General features: G+C 35.6%; 1 protein-coding gene across 1 annotated transcript in view; it reads left to right on the top strand.

Moving 5' to 3' along the window:
* The window catches only part of LRRK2 (leucine rich repeat kinase 2), a 178,856-nt gene extending 162,112 nt beyond the window's left edge, over nucleotides 1-16,744 (top strand). The window contains 7 exon segments of the mRNA XM_037846387.1: nucleotides 909-1,102; nucleotides 1,831-1,903; nucleotides 2,683-2,867; nucleotides 10,831-10,983; nucleotides 11,943-12,151; nucleotides 15,212-15,283; nucleotides 15,887-16,744. Of these exon segments, the coding sequence (XP_037702315.1) occupies nucleotides 909-1,102; nucleotides 1,831-1,903; nucleotides 2,683-2,867; nucleotides 10,831-10,983; nucleotides 11,943-12,151; nucleotides 15,212-15,283; nucleotides 15,887-16,008 (1,008 nt within the window). The 3' untranslated portion in view covers nucleotides 16,009-16,744.
* Nucleotides 16,745-27,679: the final 10,935 nt, after the last annotated feature.

The raw sequence follows: 27,679 nt of genomic DNA, 5'->3' as shown, positions 1-27,679 counted from the left end.
ATTAGGTTAGCTTTCTGTTAGAACAAGAGTATTAACATGAAATTGAACAGCCTGTGTTTTGTTTTAAAATCAAGGATATATTTGCATTAGGTCAGGTTCCCTAGAAACTTAGCCTGTGACAGGGATTCTTGTGTAAGTGATTTAAGGAGAGAGGAACTTGTAGGGAAGGTAAAGGAAGCAGGAAAGAACAGGGGAAGGTGCTCAGCAAAATTGTGGTTTCTGAGGAAGGCTATTCTTGGCTTTACCTACCAGGAACTTTGGAGTATGAGTAACACCACAGAACTGTCCTATCCCAAGGCAAGGGGGCCGCTCTTTCATTCCCACAGATTAGTTACTCAGGCCTGCAGTCTGCTGAGGCGTAGGGCGGTATAACCTCTCGAGCATTTCTGGGTAAGTCAGCTGCCATCCGCCTAGGGCCAGTCTGTGGTGAAGGGTGCAGCTGCAAACTGTTGGTAGCTAACACTAGTGCAGCTGTGGTGGGTGCACCTGGCTGATAGAGGAGACCTGGCCTCCTACAAGATGGAAAATAAAATTGTATTAGCAAATATAAGAATGTTTTCTCTACTTAATAAAAAATAATCTAATATTTTGACTGTTGCCTTGAGATGAAAGTTATGGCTAAATCTTATTCTTAAGGCTGAACAATCCTCTCAGCTTATTTTAGATGGAATGAGAATTGACACAAATAATTTTCAATTTTTAATTTTAGTTTCAGATGCATTCTAGATAGGCAAAAATGGTCAGTTATTTCATTTATTGCTAAAAATTAAATAAAATTAGCCTGGTGTTTAAAATTAAAGCAAGAAAGTAAAAAATAAATTATATTGGCTATAGAATATTTTTATTTGATAAAAGATCTAGTCACTTAAGCTAGACCCGCTTTAGAGTGTGTTTTATTCTCTTAACAGGAAGTTACTGATAGTAGAATATTGTGCCTAGCCTTGGTGCATCTTCCTGTTGAAAAGCAAAGCTGGATTGTGTGTGGGACACAATCTGGCATTCTCCTGGTCATCAATATAGAAGATGGGAAAAAGAGACATATACTTGAAAAGATGACTGATTCCATCACTTGTTTATACTGCAATTCCTTTTCCAAGCAAAGGTACAGTCATGAATTTGACAGTGGGGTGGGGCGGGGGAAGGTGGGAATTAAATTATTAAGTACCATTTAGGTGACTTAATTGCATGCAATATTGTTATATCAATTTTAAATACATTTCTAGTAGTTTACATATGTCAGAATCGTGGGTGGTCACAAAAACATTCTACATACACATCTGGCCAAGGCGCAATTACAGGTCAGCCATTTCTTCAGGCCCACCTGTTCCTGGTATTACCTCAGCAGTGGCTGAATCACTCTGCTTGTCCTATGTCAGTTTTCCTTTGTAGAGCCTTTGCAAAAGTGACTTTTCATTCATTCATGCTTTGAATACATAAATATCAATAGCCCATTATGTGCCAGGCTTGAACATATCACTTACCTAGCTACCAAATTGCAAAATAGTCCTATAAACTAATTCCTAAGTTGTTAATAGTGTGAAAAATTACTTACCCTTTCTAAGTTTCAAGGATCTTGTCCCAAAAGAATTTATCTAAATAGCATGAGTAACAGTTGGTTGCTGAATAGCTGGAGCAGGATACGTCCATGAGATATTAAGATTATACCCTGTGTGCTTCTTCGGTTTAAGTCTGTACTGGAAACAAGTGTCAAAAAATGTTAAACCAAAGGTTTTGGCAGCTTGAGATATAAATTCTGCTGACAATTTTGGAGTTGAAATTATTTGGATATAAACTTTCCCTGTCTAACAAGCTTAACATTTTTCCTTTTAGCAAACAAAAAAATTTTCTTTTGGTGGGAACCGCTGATGGCAATTTAGCCATTTTTGAAGATAAAACTGTTAAGGTAAATGTTGAATGCATTCTACATCAAAATTTATTTTAATTTGTTTGTTTTATATATGCTTATCCCCTCCTGTATGACTGTAAGCTCCTTGAAAGCAAGGACCATAAATTATGCTTTTAATCTTTTTATTGCTTCATAAAGTCTTACATACAGTAGATTTTCATTAAGTAGTTGCTGACTGTCTGTTTTATCTTTGTGAACTAAGGACAAAATGACAAATGAGATCTGATTTGTAATGTTAGGAATAGAAATAATTCAAATTTTACACACATGAGGTTGATAATTCTTTATAAATATGTTGTGGAGAGGGGGATTATGAATTTAAATTTTAAATTCTGGCCCACCACTAACTTTTACTTTAGCTTTGATCAAATTGTTGTACTTTTCTGCTTCTCAGAATCTCATTTAGTCACTAAATCATTTATTCTGCCATCCACTCATTCATTTGTAGGTCCATCTATTCATTCAGTGTGCTATCCATTCATAATTTCTTGTTATCAAAAGCCTTAGTATCTACTGAGAGACAGAGCAGTAGGTTATAATTCCTAGGTTATTCCTGCACAGTCCATTTGCATGGAGAAGTGAAGAGATTGGTCATAAGATTATGGCTTGAGTTGAATTCTTGTTTTATAGAAACTTTGAAAAGTATATCCTGAATTTTTATTTTAGTATCTCTGATCATTTAAGATGGGAAAGTAGTTCTTAGAAAACAAGTTTTTACAGCACTTACATTCCTGCTAACTCAATTTGCTTAAATGCGTTTTCTCTTTTTGGCACAGTGTAAAGGAGCTGCTCCTTTAAAGATACTCAATATAGGAAATGTCAGCACTCCACTGATGTGTTTGAGTGAATCCATGAATTCATCTGAAAAAAACATATTGTGGGGAGGATGTGGAACAAAGATTTTCTCATTTTCTAATGATTTCAGCATTCAGAAACTCATTGAGACAAGGACAAATCAGCTGTAAGTTCTTTTCTGTCTATACAATAAATTTATCATTTTATGCATATTTATTCTTTGTATTCATGTCAGTAATGCTATTGATAATCCCTAATGAAGATCTTTTAAGATGTATAATTTAGTTTTCTATTATAAAAATAAACATTTACTATAGAAAATTTTTAAAATTCCAGAAATCAGAGGGTAGTTAAAAGAACAATCACCCAGCCTAATCATATTTGGGATTAAATATGCATTTCATGGTAATCTTAGTAGTGTATATCAATCTAAATTAAAATTTCATCATCTCTTTATTAAACTAAACAGATGGACTTTGAAAGGCAGTTATCTCAGTATTTTACTAAGTCGGTCAATTTTAGATGTGCAGTTTTGGGTAATTTCCATGAAGCATTGATTGTAGGAAACAAAAACCTCTGGAATAAACTAAGTCCTCTTTTGAGTTGATAATGATAAAGATGTCCACTATACAGCCAAGTTAGTAAATGTGACACCATTTTCAAGCAAGAATACAAAGTAAAATAAAAATCTAGTCCCAATTTGTTATTCCTATTTTTTAGTTGTATTTTAAACAAATCATTGCAGTTGGTTCTGATTACATTTCTCAGTGAGAACTAGTGTAGGGTGGTGACTAAGAGTGTAAGTCATAATTCACATACTGTTGTTGTTATTTATTGGTTATGAGAACTTGGGCAAGAACCTCTCAAATCTTCAGTTCTCTCAACCTGAGGGTTATAATAGACTCCATCTCAAAGGGATATTTGGAAGATTAAACAAGGAAATTAATATAAAGAGCTTAACATAATACCCAGCACTGGGTAATCTCTCAATAAATGTTAGCTATTATTATTATGATTATTAGCTTTCAGTCACAAATCCCTATCTCAGGGAATATCCCCCTCATCTGCCTAGTTGCTTGAGACTGAAATTTGGGAGTAATCCTTTACTTGTTTGTCCCTTGCTGCCTTGATACACTTGACTCTCTCCTAAATGTCTCTTAAATCCTGTATTTTTACTGTTCCCACTGCTGCTAGCATGGACCAAGTTGACATCCATCATCTGGCCATGTGAACAACATTATTCTATCTAGGTCTCAGCCTCTAGTGATGCTTCCTTTGATCCATCCTCAAAGTAGCAGCCAGAACAACCCTTCTAAAATGCAAATCAATCTGATATCACTCTCCTGCCTCAAAGCCTTCAGTGGCATCCCATTGTCTTTGCAGGAAGACAAAATTTCTTATGATAGCCTTCCAGGCCTTTCATGATTTAGTCCTTCCTTACTCATCTTTTGCAACCTCTTTGCTTCTGTGCTTCAGCAATGCTGAAATTTTCTCAATCCTCTGAAGACAGCCTGCTCCCTTTTACCCCCACCCTTCACATGTGGTTTTCTCTTTGCCCAGATAACTACTGTGCCTCCTTCCTGTTTCAGTCTACATGTCACTTTCTCTGAGTTACTGTCCTTGATCCTACCTGGTCAGGTTAGATGCCTCAGATTTGTGCTTCCATTGCATCTTATGTTTCCCTTCACAATAGCTGTCACACCTTTTTATAGTTATATATTTAAAAATACTTTCTTAATTCCACCAAACCCACTGGTTCTCAATACTGGCAATACTTTAGAAACCAATGAGTAGCTGAAAACAATTTGATGCCTGCAACCCACCTCTGACCAATTAAATCAGAAACTCTGAGGATGGGAACAAGTTTTGGTATTTTTCTTTTTCTTTTTAAGCTCTCAGATAATTCTATAATTTTCTTTTTTGTAGTATCTTTGTCTTATTTTGGTATTAGGGTGATATTGGCTTCATAGAATGAGTTAGGTAGCTTTCCCTCTTCTTCAGCTTTTTTTGAAGAGTTTGAGCAGGATTGGTACTAATTCTTTTCTTGAATGCTTGTTAGAATTCACATGTGAAGCCATCTGGTCCTGGGCTTTTCTTTTGGGGGACCTTTTTGCTGATTGACTTCTGATTGGTTTGTTGAGGTCATCTATTTCTTCTTGAGTCAATGTTGGTTGTTCATGCTTTTCTAGGAAGTTGTCCATTTCATGTAAGTTGTCTAGTTTATAATAGTTTCTCATAGTATCTTCTCATTAGCTACATTATTTCTGCGGGGTCAGTAGTTAATGTCTCTTTTCCCATTTCTGATTGTATTTATTTGCATTCACACTCTTTATCTTTTTTTTTTTTTTTTTTTTGGTTAGCCTAGCTAAGGGTCCATCAATTTTATTGATTTTTCTCAAAGAACCAACTTCTGGTTTGGTTGATTCTATTGTTTTCCTGTTCTCAATTTCATTTATTTCTGCTCTAATCTTTGTTATTTTTTTCCTTCTGTTTGCTTTAGAGTTAGTTTGCTGTCTTTCTCTAGTCCTCCAGGTGACCAGTTAATTCCTCAATTTTTGCTCTCTCTTCTCTTTTAATATAGGCATTTAGGGCAATAAGTTTCCCTCTCAGCACCATCTTTGCTGCATCCCATAAGTTTTGATATGTTGTGTTTTCATTGTCATTTGCCTCGAGGTATTTACTAATTTCTCTTGTAATTTCTTCCTTTACCCACTGGTTTTCTAAGAGTGTGTTATTTAGCCTCCAAATATTTGTGAATTTTATGACCTTCTGCCTGTTTTTTATTTCCAACTTCATTCCATCCAAGAAAGTCTTTTGTATAATATCAGTATTTTTAAATTTGTTGAGACTTGCTTTGTGACCCAACATGTGGTTTATTCTAGAGAATGTTCCATGAGCACTTGAGAAAAATGTGTATCCTGCTATTGTGGGGTGCAGTGTTCTATAAATGTCTGTCAAGTCTAGTTCATTTATCGTACAATTCAACATCTCTGTTTCCTTATTGATCTTCTGTCTAGATAGTCTATCCATTGATGAGAGTGGTGTATTGAAGTCTCCAACTATTATTGTAGAGGTAGCTACTTCTCATTTCCGTGTTCTCAGTGTTTGCCTAATGTATTTTGGGTCACTCTGGCTTGGTGTGTAACTATTTATGATTGTTATGTATTCTTGATGAATTGGCCCTTTTATTAATATATAGTGTCCTTCTTTGTCTCTTTTAATTGTTTTACTTTTGAAGTCTAATTTGTCTGATATTAATATAGATACTCTCACTTTTTTCTGGTTGTTGTTTGCATGAAATATTTTTTTCCAGCCTTTCCCTTCCAGCCTATTTTTGTCCTGTGTCTAAAGTGAGTTTCTTGTAGATAGCATAGAGATGGGTCCTGTTTTTTAATCCATTCTGCCAGTCTTTGTCTTTTTATTGGGGAGTTTAACCCATTAACATTTAGTGTTATTATTGTAAGGGCAGTACTCTCTTCTACCGTTTTGTCTTTCGGATTTTATACGTCATGTCTTATTTTTTTCTCTCTCTGCTTTTACCCTTCCTGATAATCTTCATTTCTACACTCTTCTCCAAACCTTTCTCTCCTGTCTTTTCTGATCAGCCTGTAGCACTCTCTTTAGTATTTCTTGTAGCTCTGGTCTCTTATTCACAAACTCTCTCAGTGTCTTTTTGTCTGAAAATATTTTAATCTCTCCCTCATTTCTGAAGGACAGTTTTGTCAGATAAAGAATTCTTGGTTGGCAGTTGTTTTTCTTTCAGTATGTTAAATATATCATGCCATTGTCTTCCTGCCTCCATGGTCTCTGCGGAGAAATTTGTACATAGTCTTATGGAGCTTTCCTTGTATGTGATGGATTGCTTTTCTCTTTCTGCTTTCAGAATTCTGTCTGTCTTTGAAATTGGACAGTCTGATCAGTAAGTGTCTTGGAGTAGGTCTATTGGGATCTATTCTGTTTGGGGTACACTGTACTTCTTGAATCTATGATTTTATGTCTTTCATAAGAGTTGGGAAATTTTCAGTGGTTATTTCCTCTATTATTCTTTCTGCCCCCTTTCCCTTCTCTTCTCCTTCTGGGACACTCTTAACATGTATATTCATGCACTTCATGTTATCATTCAGCTCCCTAAGACCCTGCTCATATTTTTCCATTCTTTTCTGTGTCTGTTCTTTTGTGTGTATGATTTCAAATGTCCTGTCTCCAGTTCACTGATCTTTTCTTCTGCCTATTCAAATCTACTGTTGTATGTCTCCATTGTCTTTTTCTTCTCTTTTGTTGTGCCTTTCATTCCCATAACTTCTGCCATTTGTTTTTTCAAGCTTGCAAGTTCTTCTTTATTGTCAGCCAGTTTCTTCTTTATATCCTTCACCTCTTTTGCTATGTCTTCTCTCAATTCATTAACTTAGTTTTTGAATTGTTTTAGGAGATTTGTTTGCATGTCTTTAATTAGTTCTTCCTTCAGTTCATTGAATTGATTTAGCATTATTTGCCTCAACTCCTGTATCTTGATTAAATTATTAGTTTGTTCCTTTGGCTGGTGCATATTTCTGTGTTTCCTAGTATGGCTCATTATCTTGAGCTGTCTAGGCATCTGACTTTCTTGATTAGTTTATTCTAGACCTCTTTTTCACTCTTTACCTAGGGTTTTCTTGTTGGTTGGCTTTGTTCTCTAATCTTTGGTGTTTAGTTCAGCTTATTCTAGGACTCTAACTTAGCTTCTATTTAGTTGACTGGAGTTTTTCACCTCTTGTTTTTCTGGTTCTTGCCCTGTGTAGCCTTTTTGTGAGAGGGTCTCCTCAGATATGCCCAACCCCAATCATGTTTTCACAGTCCAGAGAGGCCCAGGTCTTAGGAGGAGGGTATGGAGTTTCCCTGAGAGAGAGACCCTCCTGTGAAGCCTCTAGACCCTGCGCTTTTCCTATCCTGTCCAACAGGTGATGCTTTTCAGCCCACAGCTCCCACCAGTGTAAAGAGGTGCCACAGGTGCCTTTAATTCTCCTCAGACTCTGTCCCTGCCAGTGGCATGACGGACTGAAGCTGGTTTCTTTTTTCCAGTCCCTGGGCTCTGAGTTCTTTGAAAGGAGGGCAGCCACTTGAGCTGGGCTATGCCCCCCTTTTCTTGAGGAAGTTATGCCCTATCGGGAATTGTCTCCCCAACTAGATTCATTGCTTTGTCTGTCACACCTATCTTAGCTCTCCTGCCTGGGTCTGGAGGCCAGTTGCAAATATGTGAGGCTTTTTGTAAAGAGCTACTTAGAATAGTTATTTAAAAAAAAAAAAAGAAAGAGAAATCCCTTTTCAAGGCCTTTCTCCAGCCCCCAAGTTTTGTCAGTCCCAGTATAGACTATTTAAATACTATTTGTCTCTTTCACCTGTATAGTTACTCTCTGCCAGGCTTTAAGTCCACCCTTGCCTGGGGCATTGGTGGAGCTCTGAGGGGCTATTGAGGTGTAAAAAGATAAAGTGTCAGAGAGCAAGAAAAGAAAAGGGAAGGAAGAAAAAAAAAATACCCTTTTTGGAGCCGGACCCCAGCTCCCCAGGTTTGCAAATGACAGCTTGATTTTGTGCCCATTTCTATGTGCCCTTTTTTCTTGGAGCCTAGCCCTTTTCCAGTATTCTGAACACCTCCAACTCCAAAAGTCTCTGTTTGTTTGCTTGCCTGCTGTTGTTATTAGCCCCACCTCCTCTCTGCTGGGCCAAAGATCCCCTGGGTTCTTTTTCCTGCCTGTTCCTAGTTTATCTGTGCTTGGAGCTTTTATTCAGCAGTCTGAATTTGTTAATTAATTCTGCAGTTGGGGCTGGGTTGAGCCCTACTCCTTGCTCCCAGCACAGAATTTTTTTTTTCCCTTGTGGAGCCAGCTCCAAGACATTATGCCATGCCTTGTGGGGGTGGGGGGCACCAATACCCTGACCGGGGAAATTTACAGTTTTTTACTGCAATCTCACCCATTCCACCCATTCCAGACTACTGTATCATGCATGACTGGTCTCTGAAAATCCTGAAAAGGCTGTTTCTTACAGTTCCTGGCTATTAATCAGCGGTCCTAGAGGAGTAACTAAATTCCACAGCTCACCACTCTGCCATCTTGCCCTGCCTCCCAATATATTTTTGCTCTCAGATAATTCTAACATGTAGTTAGGATTTAAGATCTACTATAGTAGAAATTTTCTTGAGCAAGGAATTTTTTTCCTTCTGTCTTGTTCACGTTTTGTTTCCTAGCATAGGGTCTGGCATATGGTAAATATTTGGATGAATTGATTTTCATTCTATAATTTCTATTTTCAATCAACCTGTATAAACCTGAATACCTTTGAAAAGAAAGGGCCTCCAATGATTTTCTCATACAGCTTTCTTCCTATCTGATCATAGGTATTACTGAAGCCCCTAAAATTCCACGTAAACTTTGGAATATAAGCATTGTACCAGAGAGAACATTACAAAAGAAAAAAAAAAAACATACTCTCAAAAACAAAAAAAAAAACAGAATAGCCTACTCTACAGTTTCACGGATACTTGGAAATATCTGCACTCTTCTAAAAAATGTCTCCTGTTGCATTAGTCTCTCCCCCTCTTACCTCTAAGCAGCCATCATGTTGCTGATTAAGGGCTTCTTCATCCTCCTCCTCCTCCTCCTCCTTAACATTGTCAACACACAATGATCAAGAGGCATAATGAATAGTGAAAGATCCTTGCTTTAGAGCCAGAAGACTCCAAAGTACTCTTCTTCAATCCTTGTTCTACAGCATGTTAGTCATGTGGCCTTGAGCAAATTATTTAACATTTGTGCACCTTTCTTTCTGCAGTTCCAAACCTTGAAATTTATAATATTTTACAGGTTTTTAAAATTGATTAAACAATTAAATTGATACAAAAATATTTCATAAATTCTAAAACTCTAAGCAAAACTCTGTCCTAATTTGTTATTATCTTATATTAAATATAGCAAATACCCTGGAGGAATTACCTAAAAACATAGTGTTTCTCTGGCAATACAACGTATTTGCATCTCCCTTACTAGGTAGAAATGATGGAGAAAACAATGCAGAATCTTCCTGCCCTGGGAAGTACTAAAGAATGTTACATCTCTGTGACGTTTTCATGGCATCTATCTGATTCATTTGAAGTTTTGGCAATTTTTATTTTCTTCTGGTTGTTCATTTTTCTCAGTTCATTTTTCAACCACCCATCCATCCATCCATCCATTGTCTTAAACTGCCTGGTATGTCATAGGTACTTACCAATATGACTCTTTTCTGGATTGTGGGTATATAGAAGATAAGACATGGTATTTGTTCTTAAGGCACTCACATTTACAATCTAGTATTAGGAACACACCAATAAATACAATTTTATATTGTAATATGGACTATAATACTACAGCTACAAGAGTGGAAAAAGGGAATGGTTGTTTTGATAGGTCAGGAAAGAATTCCAGAAGAGCTGACATTTAAGTTAAGCCTCAGAGGCTAACTAGGAGGATGCCAGCAGATGGGGCCTATGGTTGACAGTCTGTTTGCAAAATATGTGAAAGGTCAGATGTCCTAAGTTGTAGGGCATTTAAAAATGTTAGCCATGTCCCTTATTTTCAAAGGTGGGAAATGGTAACCAACCAATTTACTTTCTATTTATGTTTGAAAATGTGAATTTTTTTCTAACTTGACTGCTTTGTGTGGATTGAAAATATACTTTGCTTTAATATTTGAAGATAATGCCAAGATATTTTCCAAGCATTTTTGACAAAAAGGATTTTATTGCAACATCCTCAATTTACAGATGTTATGATAATGTTTCTTTTCAAAATTAAGGCATGTGGCATGTGTACACAGTATAAAATTGTATAGAGATCTAGATAGAACTGAAATTAAATCTAAAACCACAAATAAATGTTAGTCACAATCTTTAATTTATTATCAAGGGAAATCAGTGTAAGTAAGAAACCCAAAGTCAGTAATATATTCAATTAAGAATAATTGAAATAATAATATGAAATGTCAATGTTCTAGCATATTTATTTTTCAAAACTGTGTTGATCTTTTACATGCAGTAAGAACTAACATGAAGTGTATTATGTGTCAAAAAGGAAGAAAAATGAATGGCGATGACCTTTCTTTTTCCTTTGTCCCAGGTTTTCTTACGCATCTTTCAGTGATTCCAACATCATAGCAGTGGTGGTAGACACAGCTCTCTATATTGCTAAGAAAAATAGCCCTGTTGTGGAAGTGTGGGATAAGAAAACTGAGAAACTCTGCGAACTAATAGACTGTGTACACTTTCTAAAGTAAATTTATGGTTCTTTATTTTAAGTCTGTAAGAGATGTTTTTATACTTGAAATTTCATAGAGGGAGGAACTATGGCTTCTTCTTCTGTCCTGCTACTAAATAGAAAAATTTTTAAAAATATCCAGAAACAAAATTTCATTTTGGAAAAATATGATAATAGAACATAAAAGATATGGCTTTATTCAAGATGTTAGGAAGAATATTTTCTAATGAGGACATAGAATATGATTGAAAGCAATCTAATGACCATACTGAATTCCTGCTAGCTGTACATCCAATGATGTCACAGTATTGAATTTTGCTACTTATCATTAGAATATGGGTTCAAGGGAATACTCTACTCTAAAGAAAAAAAATCACAAGCAACAGAAAAAGATGGGAGTAAAAAATTCTACTGGAGTGACCAATACAGTAAGTAAGGAGTGGGGATTAAGACCCTCAAAACTATCAGGCTTTTAAAATTTCTGGACACCTCATTTTTGTCATGAGTTAGACTAGTCATTGGCTCAGGGAAAATCAGTGGTTTGTATTGATATCTTTTGCATGTGAGTGACTATAATTTTCTTTTCCCTTGAAAATTTGGGACTTCATTGCAAGTTTTTGAAAGCTTTCCCCCTTGTGGGGGCAAATTTACTCTATTTTTATGGATTGTATTGTTTTATTATTTATAAAAATTACTTCCATCTTATTGATATCAGAATTTCCTGAAGTTAAGTTGCTATTGTATATTACTTTTGATAATTTATGTTTCAGGTAGAGAAACATGACTTATTTGGCATTCTATTTGAAAATTCGTTTTGTTACAGTTTTAATAATATACAGTATACTACTGTATATTCAAAATTAAAAATGCTGTAAATATTTGTGTGTGTGTGTATGTATATACATAGGCACATGACTGTTTTATCTCTTAGTTGTTCATGAAATTATTAATGCATACTTTCTTTATGGTTTCAGGGAGGAAATGGTAAAAGTAAACCAGGAATCAAAACACAAAATGTCATATTCTGGGAGAGTGAAAACTCTCTGCCTCCAGAAGAACACTGCTCTCTGGATAGGAACTGGAGGAGGCCATATTTTACTGCTTGATCTCTCAACTCGTCGAATTATACGCATAATTCGCAACTTTTGTGATTCTATTAGAGTCATGATGACAGCACAGTTAGGCAAGTTTGTTTCTTTCAGATTTGTTTTTCATATTCTCTAAGACTACAAAATTATGCCCTTATTTTGAATTTAAATTTTCTCTCCACCTTCCATTGTCATTTCAGTCGCCTTAGAAACTCAACATATGAAACATAGAGCTGGGATACTCACATAGGAATAGTGGTCATAAAAAAAAAACGGAGGGAGTAGATGGTCTGGGTCCTATAGGAAAAACAGATCACTGCAGCTAAACAATTTGATTCTTACTTTTTTTTCCTTTATAGCTAAGGGAAAAATGAGAAATACATAGTGTTATTATTTACTTTTGACAAAAGAAATTAAAGCAAATATTTATTTTGATTATAATAGAAGCTCCCCAACCTTGTTAAAGAATTTTATTTGTTTTTTCATTCTATAAGCAATTTTTTATTCTTGTAGCAATATATGATGAGCTCCACAATCTACAAATATTGACAAAACATGGTGTTTTCTTCAAATATGTACTTACTTTCTTGCTTCTACTTCTCTATCTGAATATGAGGAAGTTATGGCAACATATGAAATACATTTTCTACATAGATACTCATATTTCAATGTCTTCCCTTGATAAATAATTTGATTTAGAAAATTGTGATATCATATAAACAAAATTGATCACAAAAATAACACAATGGAGTTTATTTCTGCAAAACTAGAGTTGGTGTAGCTTTAGCAAGTAAGTCATAAAATGTTTGACCATGGAGAAGAAAATAGTAGATTGCTTTTATAAGTATCTCAAGACATGGCAGGTATTGCATCTCAACCTTTATCCATTGTCCATTTATGGATGTCAGACTTGCACAGAAGGAGTTAGAATTGCATACTTCTTACGATTAACTATTAGGATACAAATGCACGCAGAATAGTAGGTTTGTAGTGTGTTGTCTCCCTAGTCTTCATTCTACCAAGGTTGTTACATCCTCTAATTTAATTTGTTTGTACTTTGGGTCCCAAATGTTTTAGATGGTCATTTATATCTGAAATTAATAGTGGGATTTCAATGGGTTACAACTGATTTTAAGATAAAGATCCATTTAAACCATCTTGAGGCACTGCCTCATTGGACATCACCCTTCTGGTCCATCCTCTGTCCTGTCCCACATTCCTCCCAGGTCTTTCTATTCTAGGTGAGCTACCAGCCCCTCACTGTGCTTCATCTTACCTCGGGGTTTTGCACTTGCTGTTTCTTTGTTTGGCTAACTTAGTTAACTCAATTACTTTAGTCTACCTTCTTGGCTTAGTTAACTGTTACTTTTTTTTAAGATGGTAGCCCAAGTGTCAAATCCTCAGAGAAGCCACACCACTGATTAGGTTGAAGTTCCCTCTTTTGGTTCTCAAAAATATCTCTTTTACATAGCATTGATCATTTTCCAGTAATGTCTATCTCCTTACTAGAACTAAACTCCAGGTGGGTTCGGTCTGTGTGTTTTGTTTTCCACTTTATTTCTAGCACCTTGCCTGGGGGCCTAGGACATAGAAGACATTTGATGAATATTCGTTGAATAAATTAATGAATGATTTAAAAGGAAAGTATGATTTTGTAGACAGAATATCACTATATCCATCCATCCAACTCTCCATCCAAATTCTTCACATTTAAACAGTGTCTTATAGTATCCAAAGCACTTCATAACTTTGTGGAGGAAAGGTACTGTATGAATATTAAGCCGATTTTTGCAGAAGCTGCTTTCTCAAATTCTCAAGATTAGTGAGAATTATAGCAAGGAGCAGATCTCAAGTTTCCTATCTTAAAAAAAAAGTTGCTGGTCTTCTTGAAGACTTATTTACTCAATTTAATTGAAGTGTCTCCTAAAAAGTAGAATTTTAAATTCAGTTCCAAGATATTTGTCTTAAAATACAAGAAATTACTTTTATTTAATTCAACTGATTATGCCATTTTTCAATGCATTTTTTATTGTGAACTTTAACATATATACATAACAGTGATAATTTTTAAAGTACAAATTAACAGGTAGAGAACAAATTTCAAAGAATGTCATGGGTCATAGTTCCACAACTTCAGCTATTTCCTTTACTGTAAAAGATAACATACATACAGAAAGGTGTTAACTTTTGATGTACAGCTCAACAAGCAGTTATATAGGTAATTTCAAAAATTGTTATGGGTTACAGTTCCACAGTTTCAGTTCTTTCCTTATTATGCAATTTAGGGTATATACAGAAAGGTGAAGACTTTCCAAGCACAATTCAACAAGTAGCAATTGAGCAAATTTCAAAAGATGTTATAAGGTACAGTTCCACCAAGTCATTTACCTCCTTCCAGCTATTCCAACACCCCAGCATCTAAAAATATATATATATATTTATTTATATTTTCAGTATTCATAGACCTTTGTTAAATCTTATCTTGTTTGTTGCTACCCCTTCTTCTCACTTAATCTCTTTCTCCATCTTCACGGGTGTCTAGGCAGTGAGCACCCTAACTTGTTCATATTGAAAGGGGGTGTCATCAGTATGCGGAAGGGGGCTGCATCTGATAGTTGATCTTAAAGAGGCTGTTGCTTCTGGGATTTTAGGACTTGTCTGGCATAAATCATCTCTGGTGGATTTAAGTTTCTGAGAGATAAAACTTAGTGAGTGAATCTTTTATAGAATTTCAGGTAAGGACCTAGGTATTTGGGGACTACTTTTGGTAAGGGCATGGCATATTGTGGCCATTTGGGATGTCTAGCTGAAGCTTGCATAAGAGAAACCTCCGGAGTAGCCTCTTGACTCTCTTTGGGATCTCTCAGCCACTGTGACCTCAGCTTGTTACCTTTCTTTCTCCCCCCCCATTTTGGTCAAGTAGGCATTTCCAAGCCCTCACTGCCAGGGCCAGGCTCATTCCTGGGAGTCATGTCCCATGTCACCAGGGAGATTCATTCCCCTGGGAGTCATGTCCCTAGTGAGGAGGAGGTTAATGAATTTATTTGCTGAGTTGGGCTTAGAGAGAGAAAGGGCATATCTGAGCAACAAAAGAGTCTCCCTGGAGGTGCAATTGTCATTTTAATGGAAAACTCCTATATTTTGTTTTGTTAAAGGAAGCCTTAAGAATGTCATGTTGGTATTGGGGTACAGCCGGAAAAATACTGAAGGTGCACAACATCAAAAAGGTAAAGTTTAATAGGATATTGTATTCCAAACTGCAGTAACACATGATAGCATCCTATGTGCTGTTTTATGTATTTACATTCATTATTGCATTTGCAGTAATGAATATAAATATATAAAACTTGGTTTCAGCAGTTTTAATTAATAGCTTCTTTAGAGTATAAACAATCTGGTCATAAATTTTCAAAATTAAGCTTCAGTAATAAGTATATTAACTACTCATTTGTTTATTAGAGGTAGAGCTATCATCACTACGATATGAGAAATAGCCTGTTTAAACTAAATTTGACTGTTTTCCTTACGACTTAACCTCCATCCAGATGGGATATAATTTTGAGCAGTTTGAGGTAGCTTTATTTTTTTCAAAAAGTGAAGTGTTAGGTTATGAAATATATACACTTCTTGAAATTTAATAACTTCTATAATATAAATGTTTTCCAAGTTAATTTCTTATTAATGGCTATAATTTAGTACATTATTCATAGCTTTATTTATATATACGTACATTTGTCCAACTCAACTAAATATAAATTGACAATATTGAAATAAAATGAAAATGTTTTATGGTACATCTTTGAAACATGATTTCACTTTTCTTTTTCTAGAGATACAATTTTGCTTGTCTGTCTGGGACATCAATCTTCCCCATGAAGTGCAAAATTTAGAAAAACACATTGAAGTGAGAAAAGAGTTAGCTGAAAAACTGAGAAGAATATCCGTTGAGTAAGAGGGATATTGATTGGATGGGAAAATTATTCCCTTCTTTTGTAAATATTTCTTTAAAAAATGTTTACATTGAGATGTGTACTCCCCACTCTTTGAAATAGATGATATGTATATGAAGGAATGTTTATATAATTTATGTTGATATAATTAATGTTTATTAATTGTAAAAATAATTACCAATGAAAGTATGTTTTAAAGAATTATTTAAAATGCAATGCTATATTTCCTATATATATATCCTTTGTGGATTAAGTTAACAAAAGGACATCTTGGAAAGTACTTAATTGCAGTACTCATATACTACACTTTACAAAGTAGATTATGTTTTATTTTGTTATCTTTGATGAAGATAAACCTTATTTTAAATTATATGCCTAAGACAGGACAGTTTTGCTTGCTTATTTTTTAGAGATTCTGCAAGGTAGAATAAAAATGTCAGGACAGTATCCCATGTAGTACAGCTTATATAATACATTCCTTCTTAGGTTATTTTCTAGTGCAGTTATCATATATTCTTGTAAATAGTCAAATAAATTTGCACTAATAAAGCCAATGGTTGGGAGGTGAGTTCTCTGTTGCTGATGCAAATAATGCATCTCACAGAACTTAACTCCATCTGAAAGAAAACGCCATGAAAAATGCTGATTAAAAAAAAAAAAGTGACAAATCATCAAACTCCTTATATTCAGGAGCGACACAATCACTCCATATTTTGTAACTCGGTTTTTGAAAGTGGATGCCCTGAAATCTGTATAATTGGTATAAATACAACGTTCAGACCTTCAAATGCTTCTTTTTATATTTTTATTTTGATTATCAATAGTAAGCCAGGTCACTGGCTACTTCGTTCCTAAACTGCTTTTCTCAAATGCTTACACTCATCTTTTCCCTTAATTTTAAGCACTGCAAACCCTACATCATTCAGGTAGAAACCCTGTTTCCAGCTTTATAGAATTCTACAATTCATACCAAGATCATGGGGAAAATTGTATAATACTCTTCAGTTGGCTGAAGAATGGAGCTTTACCAGTGTTGGGTAAAAATACCTGCCAACCCAATTTTCTAAATAAACTCTAAATTGTTTAAATATCTTCCTACTGTAGGAGTATCAGAGCCAAGTACCTATGAACAATTTGAGTGTCATTTCTACTTGAAGGAAAAATATTTCTGATGAACCCATTGGACCTTTATTCATCATTAATAATTGGTCATTATTCAGCATTTCAAACTATCCTTATGATAGGACAACTTGTTTACTTAATATACTCAGAACTGGCTGATTTTTTATTATATGAAAACTTTAAATTTCCTTATATAGTCAAATTCTTAACCCTGGAAGATTCCCCACTTTTCAAAGGGATCCATCATGCTTTTATTTTTTATATAGTTTTAAAAAGGAAATGATGAAGCTGTTTATTGCTGTGATATCTCTCATTGTTACTTTGTATTTATGTGATTTGTTTTTTTACCAATTATGTAAAGTTATATAAATGGACATTGTATTTATAATGGAATAATACACATTTTTAAAGTATGTTTATGAATTTTAAAAATTTGTGAGAGTGTTTTACATTTCCCGTAGAGGTCTGTAGTCCATATAAAATGAAACTTTTTATTAATAGATAAATGGAATATTCAACTCTAGGAAGTGCCAAGTAAAGTTTTCTCTTGAGGACTTACTGGATATTTAAATTCAATTTTCTATAACACAGATAGTTACTAGATCCTAGGATAAGGCTTGATGAGCATGAGATATCCAATTTCAAGTTCTCATGAAAGTTTTCTGTAAGTTGAATTGTTCACTCTTGACTACTGGAACAAAAATTAAACTTTAGAGCAAATTATTTAGACAAAAAAGTAGACATAGTCATTCTAAGTTTTCCCTAATTCGACCCTTAAAAGAAACTGCTAATATTATCAAAGCATAAGCATTTTATCTTAATAGAAATTGAGGAAAGCTTTGAATTAAAAAAGGAGTCTCTCTGAATCAAGTTCTGGCAAGCACTCTATTGATTATGTGTGAACTTTTCAAACTAAAATGTAACTTATTTTTCATAAAGAAAAGACAGTGAAATATATTGATGAAAACACAGCAGAAATAGCAACAACAACAAAAAATGGTGACCTTTCCTAAATTAAAGATAAACATCCAGATGTTCAGTTACCTAGGGGGATATGGGGTACAAAACCCTTGGGACTTTGCTCGTGTATATAATCTGTCACTTTAGATAGGTCAACACCTAACTTGAGAAAATGAGTGCCTTTCATGAAGGAGACATATCAGCAATATGTTAAAATGTTAAACTGTACTAACTCTGGAGAAAGCAAAATCCTTATTCTCCATTCTGGCCAGTTTCCCAGCCAGGGAGCCATTTTGTTCCCAACAACAATTTAAAATTCTTTCCAAATTATCCAGATATTTGGAGTATTCCTAGCACTCTGGCTTTCAAATGGGAGACAGAGAGATACCTTATCCCAAGGCCTTGTAGTCCCCACACACTTGAGTGTTGAGCAGAGGTGTGGCTCTCTCTAACTGCCTCGCCTTCCCCATTGTTTCTGTGCTAACACTGGTAAGTCTCTGCTTGAGGGAGCTCAGCCTAGGACAAAGACTAGGGAGAGGGGCAGGGTATCAGCGTCTGGGTCATGGGAACTACTGCTAGTCCTTGAGAATCTACTATCCCACAGCATGATTGGTGGAAAACTAGCCTATATGGAATATCTTATATGTATCTATCTGATCTGGGCTTTACCACATTTACCCTTCTGAACACTACCAAGAGGGGGTTGTTACTGTCCCCATTTATTTATGTAAATACAACCCAGGGTGACAGATATTCTATTTTGTCTGGCCAGATAGTGGAGAACCTGGAAAGAACTCACACAGAAAAGCTAATGATTTAGCAGAGCCTTTCGGGATGAGTAGGCATTCAAAAATCCCCATACTTGAATAAGCATTCTAGACAGAGGAGTCACATATACAATCTCTTGGGAGCATGAACTCATTATAAAAGCATGCTATGAAATACTGAAATTTGTGACAACTTCTCGCTCCTGGAGAATTTATGTCTAATGTACACAAGGGACAGAAGTGACTGAAGATGCACGAGAAATATATTTATTTATTAAAATGTTTTAATATGAGATGAGAGATTATAAAGCTAATGAGCTTTTCTGAGGAGGGGAGTGTTTGTCATAATGAAATGAGAAGTTTTAAGCACCAATTTATAGGGTGAAAAATTATAAAAGGAATCTGACTTTATATGTGTATGACAAGGATTTTCCTCATTATATAGGCACAAAAGCATACAGTAATTCACAGAAAGCTTTGCTATCATGAGAAAAATAAAGGTATGTGGTGGAAATGTAATTTTCTATAATAGAGTCCCTGTGTATGTAATTTTTTGCAAGCTAATTCTCTCACTTTGGTGCTGTTTTGATTTCCTGTTATGCTTAATTTACTATAGATGAATTATATGTCAGAGTAATTAGGCAACCAGATATACAAGCTTCCTGAAGGCAAAAGAGTCTCACCTGACCCTAAGCTTTGCTTTGATGGACTTTGTTGCCAATTTCCAGGTACATAGGTCCTTGTCACAAGGTTGAAGCAGAAAATCTTTGCTAGAGACAGATCAATAAGAACATTGTTGTTTTGACTGAAATATCTGCTTTGAGAAAGAATTTACATCTGTAAATCTCTCTTGGGGGTGGATAATAAAAATGAGATGTGTGGTGTGCCACTTTTTTTTTTTTGGATGAGAGACTATAACTCAGGATAAACAAAGTATGCATAAGAAGAAATTGAGAAAGATTGTGCGTTCAGATCAAACATTCTTTAATGGAGTGCTTTGGGAGGCTCTGCATTTATTCATTAATGCTGCCATTATTGTTCTCTTTTTCTTAATTACCTTCAAAAGTTAGTTTTAAAAATTTTTAAAAAGAGTTAAAAAATAATAGTTGGAAAGACCATACATTTAAAATTTGAAAGGCCTTGGCCTGTATTCCAGATTTAGTATTCACTAGCTAATAATTGGAGCAAGTTAGCCAAATGACTAGAGAACCAGTTTGTTCATCTCTAAAATGCCCATCTCCTAGAGGAATGAAAATAAACTGAGATAATGCATATGGAATAATGTAACCAATTCCCAGGCAAGTCACACCCAACAACGATTCCATAAAGGATTTCATGCTAGGCATCAATTTTACTAAAAATATATTTCTCTAAAAAAAATTTGAACATTACTATATGTCATGGGTTTTTGGATGTCACTCCTGCCACCATTAATGATAAATCCACAGGTGGTAAGGACTTTAATTTGTCAGATGATTAACTTAAAGCAAAAAACGACTCCCAAGATATTGACACTAATGATAATTTTATTTTTTAATGGAAACAGTAGCCAGGTATGGATAGAGAAATGATCTCTGCCTTCACAATGTTCATATCATTGCCTTCTTCTCTGGTTCCATTGCCACTTGCTAATCTACTTTGGTATCCTAAACTGATCTGAATTCCATGTCAGCCTGAAATATAGAGGATTTCCTTGTATCAAAACGAAAGTGGTAGTTGAAAAGATTCATTCGTTTTCCTGCCTGTAATTACTGGAATACATACGTCATGTGCAACCCCATCAGTGGTATTAATTACAGCATGTTTAATTTGCTAAGATGAAGACCTTTGGAATTAATAACATTTATGATTTTCTCTGCATCTGTGAATTGCTTATAGCTACAGATTTCCTTATAGTATCTTCTCTGTTCTGCCCTAGGTACTTTTTTACATATCAGAAGGGTAGTGAGATTTCTGTTTTGTGTTATTGTTGCTGGGTGGGTGGGTCTGGGGGAAGAGAGCAACACTGAGGTTGAAAATCATCTGATGAAAAGTCCTGCCGTTAGTAGAAACGTTGTTTTCTACATAACTTCCCTGCATTAATATCAACCTCTCCTTACTTTCTGGTCTTCTCCCTGCCCCCACCCAGCATTTGGGAGTTTTGCTATTTACCTGTTTTATACCATTATACCTTAGCTGCATTACTGCTTAACCCACAGCCTGTGGTGCATAATGGTATTTGGAAATTAAAATTGGCGTTCAAAACCTTCTATGAATTTCTGATCATTGTTGGGCAGCTCTTTCTTGTTGCAAAAGGAGATTATAAAACAAATGAAATCATTTCAGTTTTACATGTCTAGTGTGCTTGAGTAAAGCTGGGAGTATCTTTGGCTCTCGATAAACAGTGTTTCACAAGAGGGATTTTATTTCAAAGGCAAATACATGTTTTAGCTACATACAGTAGAGTGTCTTTATTGATATAAATTTATTTCAGAAGTAAACACAAGTGGTAGAAATATGTGGTAATACCCTAAGTACACTGTTACATTAAGCTTTTAAGTCAACTCAATCAAATTTTCACTAAATGCTCTCAATTACTGTCTACACGTTGGTGATCCATAAAGAAATTAGTATGTGTCAATTATAGAGAAATAAGTTGTCTCTCATCCGTTGACTTCTGATAGTTTACTTTTTGCCTCTTCCTTCTTGGTTATTGATTTTACGTTAAAGATAATGATTTTCCAGGTGCTGACTTACTTTCTAAATGTCATAATATAAATTGTTCTATAAATTATTTAATTGTTCTTTCAAATCATTGTTATACTTTCAAGGTTTGTAAATATGAAGAAGGAAAATTGACATAACTTAAAACATTGACTGAAGTTTTATGGCACAATTACACATTGTAGAAATATGAAGAAATAGTCAACCTAAATTTTTAATCACTAGTTGGAAGCCTTTCTGTCAGAAACCAGTGGGCAGATCTCCCATATATATCTACAAAGGAAGATTTTAATCTTTTTTTATGTGTGTGTGTGTCTGTGTGTGTCTGTGTGTGTGTCTGTGTGTGTCTGTGTGTCTGTGTGTCTGTGCCTCAGAACCAAAGAAATTGTTGGAAGTAAGGACTACGAGCTCTGGGCTCATGGGCCAGCCCCCATCTCCTAGTTAGTAAGGCTGAGCGTGTTATTAAATCTCTCCTTGAATCAAAGTCCTCATATGTAAAAAGATATAAAAATAATACTGCATATGATTCTCATTAGAAGCATATTCTCCTCTGATCTTCCTTATCCTCAAGCCTAAAAGAACTTGTAAGTACTTTACATTTGTTGGTGAGAGGAAGGTAATGTTTGAAGCTGCTAGGAAGAGCCAATATTCTGTTGATTATTTGTTGCAATAGGGGTTGTATTTAATGATTTTAGACGTAATCAATGTAAAACATTCTCCAAGTTGTCATAGACTGGAACTGATGCCCCAATACTGTCCATATTAATTTCCCCAGGAAATAAGGAGAAGAAGATAATTTTGAATGAACCTACAAAGTATATGCACCTATTTGGCTAAATTTGTTTAGAAGTAGGCATTTGAAAGCATTTATATATGAACATCATTGGTATTTAAACATAACTTGGTTATCTTATATTCTTAGATTTAAGAATAAATAGAAATTTTTAATGATTCCTTCAAAAATCACATATTTAACTTCTATATCTTTATCCCATCACAGCCTATGTAGTGTATTCTTTTCTAACTCACAAGGAAAAGTGACTCTAAAAAGGGAAGGTATGAGAAGATGTATCCAAGTAAATTTTCATCATGCTCATAGTTGTGCTTTTTATTTTGCCATGTTTTCTTTTATATATTGGTTTGATATTATCTTTTCATTCATAGACTTTTATTGGCATGGCTTATGTAAGTGTTATTCAAGATACAGAGGATATCAAGATAAAATTTTTATAACCCTACTCATGTTTTAGCCAGAGACAGACTGGCCAATAAAAGCAGGGTGATGTATAGCTTCATGTAGTATCTCTGGTCCTGGCTGGTCACCATACGTGGACATTAGCTTTATATTTAAAATGTTTACTCATGATTAATGTATGTATTAATTTCTTGCTGGAAAATAAAAATATTTTCTTATAGAAATTTGAATTTGATTTTCTCTGTGAAGGGGGCTAATACGGCTCAAAGTTCAGGAGAGTGGTTTCTAGATCAGGTGCCAACTTTATGACTGTTGGTCTCACCAGTATTAGTAACCACTTTGTGGTTTACAACCTGTTTTTGTAGCACTTATTTCTGGGTGTCTGGTTAACTACACAGGTAGATTAGATCTCCTTCTTGCTTTGATGTTCAATGAATGTTAATTTTTTTTTCACCTGGCCTAACTTAACTCCTATTTCACTCTTGCGCATAGACTCTCTGGACATTTCAGTCTTCTGTGAATATTTCCTAGGCTTTCTCACCAAACCACCATGGTGTAGGAGTTTTTGAGTGAGAGTAAACATTAGGTTTCTATATGTGCTGTCAGAATGCTCCTGTATGAGGCTTAATAATACAGCAAAATAAATTCAGACTTCAGTTTTGTAGATTTCAGTTTGAGATGTAGTTCCATCACTTATTTGACTATAACTTCAAACGAGTTTTAACCTCCCTGTATTTGTGAATTTTTCCAGCCTTTTGCCTGTTATTGATTTCCACCTTCATTCCATTATGATCTGAGAAAGTGCTTTGTATAATTTCGATCTTTTTAAATTTATAGAGACCTGCTTTGTGACCTAACATGGTCTATCCTGGAGAATGATCCATGAACACTTGAGAAGAATGTATATCTTACTGTTGTTGGGTGCAATGTTCTGTAAATGTCTGTTAAATCTAGTTTATTTATCATATTATTCAACATCTCTATTTCCTTATTGATCCTCTGTCTAGATGTTCTGTCCATTGATGAGAGTGGTATATTGAAGTATCCAACTACTATTGTATTATTGTAGAGATGTCTGTTTCTCCCTTCTGTTTTCATCCTTGGGAGCATTTTGCCTCAGCGTCCAGGCTCCCTTTGACTGGGTAGGCTGAAACTGCAGGTTTCTTTTGCCCTCATTTTTTCAGCCAAAATCTGGCTCAGTGAGGGTCTATGTACCCCACTTTGTTTGTGGCAGAGGACTTCCCTAGCTGTACCAGTTTTCAGCTGTGCCCTAGACAAGGATCCAGCCACTCTCTGCCATTTCCCTCAGTGGTGGAAGGAGGGCTTTTGGAACCACGGCTGGAAAAACAGTGTCTGTTCACATTTTCTCAGACTCTTTGTCACTCACTAATCTGGAACTTGAAATGTCCTCCTCTGTCCCCCAGGTCTCCAAAAAGTGGGGGTCTGTCTCACTGCTGTGAGAGAATTTATATTCTGTGTCCCTAGTGAGGGATCCCAGCTGCTGTGAAAGACTGAGTGATGGGGAGAAGAGAGGACTGGCCAGTTCAGGATGGGATTTTCCTACCTGATACTTACCTCTGTTTTCAGTTCAGCATTTGTAAGGACTTTTTCCAGTCTATATCTTCCTCCAGAGTTCTGAACAATTCAGAAATTTTTATTTCGTGGAGAGAGATTTTTAGTAGCTGTTTACATTGCCATGTTGATGACGTCACCCCTCAAACAAGTTTTAAATAAAGAGATAAATTTTTCTTCTTCTGTTCAACAGTTATTCAAAATTGTGAGAATTTATGAATATTCTAGTTTAACCTGTCCCTAGAAATGGAAAAAGGTAGGTTAAAAATATGTAAGTACAGGTGGAAGATGGTGGCACAGAGAGGAGTAGAAGCTAGTTTATTCCCCTGGAACAACTAATAAACAACCAGGAGCAACTAGTAAATAATCCAGACTAACTGCGGGGGAACAAACATGACCATCCACTCATCATACACCAACCTGATTTGGGAGGAATGCCCAAGATCGCAGCATAAAATCTGTAAGTAAAAACTGTGGCTCCAAGCCAGGAGCTCCCTCCCTCCATAGCCTGAAGTGAAAAGCCTCACAGTGCTGGAGAGCAGCACTCTCCCAGCAAGCTCCAACTGGGGTTTTAATTACTAAGCATGGACTGCTCAGTACAAGCTATGAATCACCAAAAAGTAGACAGAGGCTTTTGGTCATAACTGACCTTGGAGAGCTGGAGGGTGGCCATGGACTGGCCCCGAAGGGGGTTTTCTGTCCCTTTTTCAGCTCAGTGGAGAAAGCCTCAGCCATTTTCAGTTCCCAGTACTCTGACCCAGATAAGGGTGGAGATAGTGCAGGCAGGGAGTCTATTCAAATGCTAATGATCTCTCCCTAGGGAGGGTTATCTTCCCAAAGAGGAAAGAGGAAAGAGGTGGGGCCCAGCTCTACTACCCACCTTCCATTCAGAACTGAACCCCAGAGCTTGGGGTAAAACAGCCATGGACCACACCTCCTTACACTAGACTGGAGCTACAGGCTGACAAGTGCCACCTGCTGGGTGGAAAAGCACAGTGACTTGAGGCCTCACAGGGTGTACCAATCTTCTAAGACACCCTCAGGGAAACAGGGTACTATTCCCTCCTTCCAAGACCTGAGCCTGTTCTGGTATGGGAAAACCTGATTGGGGTAACCAAGGAAACCAGATGCCTAGACAACAGAAAACTACAACCTACACTAAGAAAAATGAAGTTATGGCCCAGTCAAAAGAACAAGCTTAGACTTTAACTGAGATACAGGAATCTAAACAACTAATACCAAATCAGTTCAGAAAGTTGGAAGATCTGCCAAATGAGATGAAGCATATAATAAAAACGTTGGGCGTACATAAGGTAGAAATTGAAAGTTCAAAAAACCAAGTGGCAGAATCTATGGAAATGAAAGGCACGACACAAGAGATGAAAGACACAATGGAAACATACAACAGCAGATCTCAAGAGGCAGAGGACAACACTTAAGAACTGGAGAACAAGGCACATGAAAGCCTACACACAAAAGAACAGATAAAGAAAAGAATGGAAAAATACGAGCAATGTCTCTGAGAACTTAAGGACAAAATGAAATGCAGGAATGTACGTGTCATTGGTGTCCCCGAAGGAGAAAAGAATGGAAAATGAGCAGTTTTTCTTTTCATCAACAGTAACAAATGTACTATACCAACACTATGAATCAATAAGGGACGGGGGTGGTTAGGGGTATGGGAGTATTCAAGTTTCCTTTTTTTTTTTTTTTAGTCTTATTTATTTTCTGGAGTAATGAAAATGTTCTAAAAATTGTGGCAATGGATGCACAGCTGTATGATGGTACCATGGGCAACTGACTGTACTCTTTGGATCTTTGGATAATTGTATGGTTTGTCAACAATCTCAATAAAAAAATCATATATATATGTGTACAATAAAAGAGAATAATGAAAAAAAAAGATTGGAGTTGTAAGCAGGCAGCAGTTCTTTGAGTTATTTGAGTGACAGAGTAAGGTCTCTGGATTATGTATCATGGACATCATGGTATGGGAAAGCTAGTAACTTGGTGTTCTGGCTTGAGTTATGTATCCAAAATTTATACATGTTCTTGGTCTGCATTTCTTTGGATGTGAATCCACTGTAAATAGGATCTTGTGAAAGTGTTATTTTTAGTTAAGATATGGTGCAACTGAATAAACTTGGGTCTTAATCCAGATTACTGGTGTCCATTATAAGCAGAAGAAATTCAGAAATAATGAGAGAAAGTGTGGGGAAGAGCTGGAAGCCAGAAGTCAGCAGGAATTTGGAAGATAAAAGAAAGGAATCGCCATGTGATAGGAAAGCCAAGGAACCCAAGGATGCCAGCCAGCCAGGATGCTACTGACCTCAGGAAGAAGCAAGTTTTCTAGCCAATGCCTTGATTCTAACTACTGCTCTCTGAAACCATGAGCCAATAAATTCCCATGTTTAAAACAACCCATTGTGTGGTATTTGTCATAGCAGCCTGGAAACTTAAGACACTTAGCATACCATTGAACTGACACTTTAAATATTTGATTAGCATTTATTTAGTGGGAGTTGGGAGACATTGATTTTGTGTTAATAGAAATAATAAACAAATTCGTTAGGTTTAATGTTCAGTAACATGGCAATATTTGGAGAAGTCCACCTTCTGTAAACTAAAACTGCTAGATAAGAAGAAAAGAAAATGTTAAAACTGTATTCTAAAGGCACTAAAGATCTGATAAGATGAAGATGATATGGAATTATCAGGCCAAAGTCAATGTAAGGGTGCTACACCCTCTACCCACATGGGAAAGCGAGGCCCTGAGAAGCTTTAACAAGATCAGCCCCTCGGAGTTGCAGCCCGAAGTCACATAATCTATTTTATTTTTAAAAAATCACTCAAGCTATGAATTAAATGAAAATTGTCTGAAATCTTTGAATTAGCCAGAAAGAGGGCAAAAGTATTTATGTAATTTTTTATACATAAGTAAGTGTGAGTGTATAATTTAAATATAAATTTCTAAGTAACCACTAAAAAAATTGGTACAGAGTATATAATTTCCAAACTAGTAGAGAGGAGATAAAGAAATGATAAAACATTTCTCAATTCAAAAAAGGCAAGAAATGAGAGGTACTAAAACATAGAACAAATAGGACAAATAAAACATGTAATATAGATATAAAACCAAATATATCAGTGATTATATTAAATATAAATGGACTAAATGATCCAGTAAAGAAGATTTTCAGGCTTGATCAAAAAGTAATCCAACTTCTAAATTTACATTAAAATTTTAAAATACATAAATCTTGAAGAGCAAAGAGTAGAAAAAGATATACTACACAAATACTAACCAAAGTAAAGCCAGGATAGCTGTATCAATTTTAGGCAAACTAGAATTTA

Source organism: Choloepus didactylus, chromosome 8 (genome assembly GCF_015220235.1).
Source record: "Choloepus didactylus isolate mChoDid1 chromosome 8, mChoDid1.pri, whole genome shotgun sequence".
NCBI classification, from domain to species: Eukaryota; Metazoa; Chordata; class Mammalia; order Pilosa; family Megalonychidae; genus Choloepus; species Choloepus didactylus.
This window is presented reverse-complemented; position numbering and strand designations above follow the sequence as displayed.